This window comes from Cetorhinus maximus, chromosome 14 (assembly GCF_964194155.1).
Source record: "Cetorhinus maximus chromosome 14, sCetMax3.hap1.1, whole genome shotgun sequence".
In the NCBI taxonomy this organism is placed as follows: Eukaryota; Metazoa; Chordata; class Chondrichthyes; order Lamniformes; family Cetorhinidae; genus Cetorhinus; species Cetorhinus maximus.
This window is the reverse complement of record NC_135892.1, coordinates 3,993,921-4,000,416: the sequence shown is the minus strand read 5'-3', so window position 1 is coordinate 4,000,416 and position 6,496 is coordinate 3,993,921. Positions and strand designations below refer to the sequence as shown.

General features: G+C 37.9%; 1 protein-coding gene across 10 annotated transcripts in view; it reads right to left on the bottom strand.

Moving 5' to 3' along the window:
- Window positions 1–1,113: 1,113 nt before the first annotated feature.
- LOC144689358 (uncharacterized) overlaps window positions 1,114–6,496 on the bottom strand; it is a 41,656-nt gene continuing 36,273 nt past the window's right edge. For 9 of the 10 annotated variants that reach the window (XM_078556402.1, XM_078556403.1, XM_078556404.1 and 6 more), the window contains one exon: window positions 1,114–2,856. In XM_078556402.1, the coding sequence (XP_078412528.1) occupies window positions 2,677–2,856 (180 nt within the window). In that variant the 3' untranslated portion in view covers window positions 1,114–2,676. The remainder of the gene's footprint in view (window positions 2,857–6,496) is intronic. The other variant, XM_078556407.1, reaches the window with a different exon arrangement.

Genomic DNA, 6,496 nt, shown 5'->3' with positions numbered 1-6,496 from the left:
CTCTTGCTCAAATTTTTGAGATACTTTAAACGTCCGGGGTAATACGAAGTAGACTGGGCACTTTTCAAGTTCTAAAGTGACAGCCTTAGGCCCAATTGTGAATATGCACGACACACATCATTAATTTTTCCAAAAAATGTTTGTTATGATCAGGAGCCCAGCTTTCCTGCCCAATAATTAGTTACATGATAGTGTTTTCTCATTTTAATCGAGGAGGATGTTCTAATCTCACACATGTTCTCACATTTTTACCGTCTATCTTCTAAAGAATACAAATCAACCAACCAACTGGTTTATTGAGTACACTAAGAGAAAAAAATTGTAGCAACCTCAACGCACTTTAACATAATACTGCATCATTACATGCGACAAAGGAAACAAATTGTCACTCTGCCTGTTATGCTAGTTCTTTGAATCTGACTGGCTCTATCTCAATATGATTGATATTTCTCCCAGAAGATTGCCTCGATTGCTGCACTGATCATGTATCTGTGTCCTTTTGTTGGACAAGAAGTGAAAGGAGTAATGTCCAAATCTTCTTCTGTCTAGGAATTGGTCAGCCAGTAAAAAGTGGCAAAAAACATGGGAAAATCTGACAGTGAGGCCTTCTGCTATAATGCTGCCATGACTGCTACTCTCTTTTCCCAGCCCAATCACGATGGCTACTGGTTATCCCTTCCCTGCCCATTGGATCTCGGTGACAATGGAGAGTTGGAGCCAGGCTAGCTGCCCAATATACTACCTTTTGTCCATGCCTGAAGCCACTAGGGGATGGGTGGCAGCATACTCTGCAGTTGTGGTGTAAGTCTTGCTGATGTACATTTTTGAGGGAGCGGGTTGGAATTGGGGACCTTTCCCTCTTTTGCTTTTGTTAGGCCTTGTTTCAGTCGGAAGCTGACGGCTTCACTGTTATTTTTACTGTGAAATCCAGGCCATAGTTTTTTCTTAATTTGCAAAAATGCAGAATTTTTCATCAATTCTAAAACATTACTGCTATTAAAACCATGAGAATCTCTGGAAATAAATTGTGAAAATAGGTATTAAAAAATCTAATTTTCACATACTGTTGCTTTTATAAAATACAAAAATGAAAAACACAATGATTTTTAAAGGTTTGTTTGAAATAAAACACATTTTAATGCTTCTTGATTTCATACTGCTGCTGCAATAGATAAACAATCATATGTTTTGCAATAATTATTGCACTAAAATTTCCGATGTGACATCTCTATTAACAATTCAAAGTCAAATGCATTAAAATATACCATTATGGTATATTTGAAAGACTAGGATTAATGAATGCATCTTTAAATTACAATTAATGTCTCTTAAAAGTAACAAGCTTTGTACCACAGCAGATGCTCACTCCACATGACCATACAAGAAAATAAATGGAGCACAATACACAAAAGGTCAGTAACATGACATCATATAGTTGTAATCCTTAATACAGGACATTACAATGCAGTGACATGGTTTTATTGGCAAACAAGATATTGTAGTCCCTTTAGATGCTGAGCAAACATATGTCAAATATTGAGTTCTCATTGCACACTAGAAAATTACAACTAGTCCTAGCAGGATAAGGGTGTAGTATGTTCCAACATATACAATGCTACCTAGATTTGATCAATGGAGGGAAAAAACATTCATTTTTTAGATATCTATCACAATGTTGAAAAATGATCAACAGTAGGTCTGCAACAAGTACCAAAATTGGACACCTTGTGAAGGTCTATTCTGATCAAATAACAATGCTTCTTTATGGCTTTTTGCTTCTCTACTTACAAACCATTCATCTTCCACAATATTACCCTGCATGTTCAATTCTAAACATAACATGGCAGTACTGAAAAAATTTCCATGGCAATTTATGTCATTAACCAAATTCTTCTAAACTTCCTGAGTTCAGGATTATTTAACGTTTAAGGAGTTACACTATCGTATTTAAATACTTTAAAAGAGATTTAAAATTAATCTAGGGATACAAGCAGAGATGCAAACAGCCATCTTCACAGAAAACGTTACTAATTATACTTCTCTAGTATTACAAGAAATAGAAATACATTTTAAGGTAAGATCAGGTTATTTCTAAGATGTCAAACAAATATAGTTACATTTTAGAATCTTACTGAAGTGATTTATTAAAACAATTCAGCTGCATAGATTTAACCTGCAGGTGCACTTTTATTCATTGTACCAATGAAGCAAAATTTCTTCACCCGCCACGCTTACTGACAATTGTTTTAATATATAGAAGAAAACAATGATTTTGAGGGAAACAGTAATACTAGACAATGCCATGGTGATATGCTGATCTCCAACAGCAAAGTACAAAAAAATTACTTTCACTGTAGGAAATAAGCAGATTAGTCTGACACTGATTACCTATTATGCCTCACTATTATCAAATTAATACAATAGACTTAGATATTTCAGGTTTGTGTTAATGGACTGACTACAGAAGCCTGATGCACAATGAAAGATCTAAAAATGACAATGTGGCAGATCACTCTATTTGACGAACTGAGTGTATGTTTGTGATGTATAGGATTAAACTATTGCTAGCTTTTTACACAAACAGTTCATTAGAAATAAAAATATACCCTATTTTTCATTGTAAATTTGAAGACAATACATACTGTGTGTTGTGTCCACCTGTTTTAGTAACATTGGTCAATGAATTGGTTGCATTCCTTCCGCTGGTCGTTCATTCCGAATATTCATCCAGCTAACTGGTACAGGGTCATCAGACAAGCACACATCTGCTAAAGTTTCAATTTTTGACCAATTATGATCTTTCTTTGAGGTAAGATCTATCAAGTAGGAGCGCCAATGGGCATTTCGGTCATGGACCTAAAAGCAAACAGAATGTGAACAAAAAATTGAATTTACACCTGTTAAATGAATTACCAGCGAATGTTTTAGCACCAATTCATTAAACTGCAACTTTTTTTTAAACGAGAGGTTTTTGAGTAGGAACGAGACAACATGCATTGTATATGTACATGATAAGAAAGGATTCCATATACATCAAGTGGATTGTATTAGCTCTCTTGATGGCCAAATGGGTAAAGCGTTGTCTGGTGACAGAAAAAGCTAGACAAGAAGGTCCCAAGTTCAACTCTTGGTCTGCATTGAATTAACTGAACAAGAGGTATAACACAGTTTGACTGCACAATGATCCTCCCTGGGTGAGGAAGAAAATGTCAGCAGGGTTCCTGCTCCTGATTGCTATTAGCTGCAGAGCGCTTCAAGTATGAACAAGATTCAGTTGATCTGATGCCCACAAGGAGGAATAGCCAACCAGCACTTACCTACTAGGTCCACACATGAATGCTGGCCAGTTGGATGAGGTGCAGAGCAAATCCCAATGAGTATGCCATGTATAGTGAAAGGATTTTTTGACTGCATTAGGTACGAAAGGAAAAGTCATTTAGGGTTACCTCTCCTGAAAGTTATTCAGTGACACCAGATGAATGTGCGCATGTGTGGATGCCAAGAGAGGACAGGACTAATTCAGGGAATTCATTATCCTTTTGTGAAAGAAACTGATCCTGGGATTTCTGCCATCTCAATTTTTTTGACAGTTGGAGCCAGGGACCACATTGGAGATGCAGCAGGGCACATTTCCCCACCGCCCCCCTTGTGGCTGTCCATTAGCTGGTCCTTCAAGACAAAAACATGGATACCCACGTATAAGTAGGTGCATGGTAAATTGCCTATACTGTGTTTCCCGTCTGCTCCAACTTAGAATTTTGGATGGAGGACACATCGATTGAGCCCTGGTTTACAGTGTCCAGAGATATTCTGAAGATGTCCTGGGACAGAGTTATGAGCAAAAACCTCTGAAGCTCACACTCTAGGTCATCATCAGAACTCACAAGGAATATTAAAGATAATATCCTAAATGTTGTTCTTATTTTCCCATATAGCTGACACATAAAATGCCCTGAAATTATGGAGAGCCACATGTCACAGAACTTAAAAATCAACTCCTAAAACAATGACGACAACTTATAGTTGTATAGTTATTTTCGTATAACGTCCCAAGGCACAGGAGCATTATAATATAAAATATGACACAGCTGCATAAGGAACATAAGACCATAAGGTGTAGGAGCAGAAGTAGACCATTTGGCCCATCGAGTCTGCTCCGACATTCAATGAGATCACGGCTGATCTGATAATCCTCAACTTCACTTTACCGCCTTTTCCCCGTAACCCTTGATTCCCTTACTGATTAAAAATCTATCTCCTCTGCCTTGAACATACTTAACGACCCAGCTTCTACAGCCCTCTGCAGTAATGAATTCCACAGATTAACTACCCTCAGAGAAGAAATTCCTCATCTCTGTTTTAAATGGGCGACCCCTTACTCTGAGATTATGCCCTCTGGTCCTGGACTCACCTCTCAGCATCTACCCTGTCAAGCCCCTTAAGAATCTTATATGTTTCAATAAGGTGGCCTCTCATTCTTCTAAACTCCAATAAGTACAGGCCCAACCTACTCAACCTCTCCTCATAAGAAAATCCCTCCATACCCGGAATCAATCGAGTGAACCTTCTCTGGACTGCCTCCAATGCCAGTATATTTTTCCTTAGATAAGGGGACCAAAACTGTTCACAGTAATCTAGGTGTGGTCTAACTATGCCTTGTATAGTTTTAGCAAGACTTCTGTATTTTTATACTCCGTTCCCTTTGAAATAAAGGCCAACATTCCATTTGCCTTCCCTATTACCTTTTGGACGATTTGGGATTCCCACAAGGACTCCCAAATCCCTCTGTGCTGCAGCCTTCTGCAGTCTTTCTCCATTTAAATAATCAGCTCCTCTATTCTTCCTGCCACATTTTCCCACATTATATTCCATCTGCCACTTTTTTGCCTACTCACTTAACCTGTCTATATCCCCCTGTCGACTCCTTGTGTCATCCTCACCACTTGCCTTCTTAACTAATTTTGTATCATCCACAAATTTGACGATGGTGCATTCACTTCCCTCATCTAAATCATCGATATTATTGAGGCCCCAGCACTGTGGCACTCCACTAGTTACAGGTTGCCATCCTGAAAATCTCTCCCTTATCCCAACTCACTGTCTTCTATTAGTTAACCAATCCTCTTATCCATGCTAATATACTACCCCCAACACCATGGGCACTTATTAAGTAGCCTTAAGTGCGGTACCTTATCGAATGCCGTTTGGAAATCCAAACATATTATATCTACTGGTTCCCCTTTATCTATCCTGCTTGTTACCTCCTCAAAGAATTCTAATAAATTTGTCAGGTATGATTTCCCATTTATCAAGCCATGACGACTCTGCTTGATTAGTTTATATAATTCTAAATGCTCTGCTATTACATTCTTTATAATAGACTAACATTTCCCAATGATAGATGTTAAGCTAACTGACCTATAGTTACCTGTTTTTCATCTCCCTTTTTGAATAAGGGTGTTACATTGGCAGTTTTCCAATCCTCTGGGACTTATCCAGAATCTAAGCATTCTTAGAAGATTACTACCAGTGCATCCACTAACCTTTAATATCCTACGGGACTTATCGGCCTTTAGACCCATTAGTTTCCCTAGTAATTTTTCTCTAGTGATAGTTATTGTATTTATTTCCTCCCCCTCTTTTGCCCCTTGATTACATAGTGTTTGAATGCTATTAGTGTCTTCTACCGTGAAGTCTGAAGCAAAGTATTTATTCAACTCCTCTGCCATTTCCTGGTTCCCCATTATTATTTCCCCAACCTCATTCTGTAAGGGGCCTATGTTCACTTAGGTCTCTCTCTTACTTTTTATGTATTTAAAGAAGCTCTTACTGTCCGTTTTTATATTAATTGCTAGTTTACCCGCAAAGTTTATTTTCTTCCTCTTTATTTTTTTGGTCATCTTTTGTTGGTTTTTAAAACTTTCCCAATCCTCTGGCTTACCATTAACCTTTTCCACATTGTATATATTTTCTTTTAATTTTATACTATCCTTAACGTCCTTGGTTAACCATGGTTGGTTTAACCCCTTCCTTGAATCTTTCTTCCTCACTGGGATATATCTTTGTCGTGAGTCATGAACTATTTTCTTAAACGTCTGCCATTGTTCATCAACTGTTTTTTCTGCTAAAATCCTATCCCAGTCCACTCCAGCCAACTCTGCCCTCATTCCTTTCTAATTACTCTTATTTAAGTTTAGCACAGTTGTTTCTGACCCAAGTTTCTCACTCTCAAACTGAATGCTAAATTCTACCCATATTATGGTCATTGTTTCCTAGGGTATCTTTTACTCTGAGATCATTTATTAAACCTGCCTCATTACACATGATCCCTGATTGGATCCACAACATCTTGTTCTAGGAAACTGTGCCGAGTACACTCTTATGATTCTTGCTCGTGGCTACCTCTGCCAATTTGATTTTCCCAATCTACATGAAGATTAAAGTCACCCATGATTAATGTACTGCCTTTTTTACATGCCCTCATTATCTCCTGATT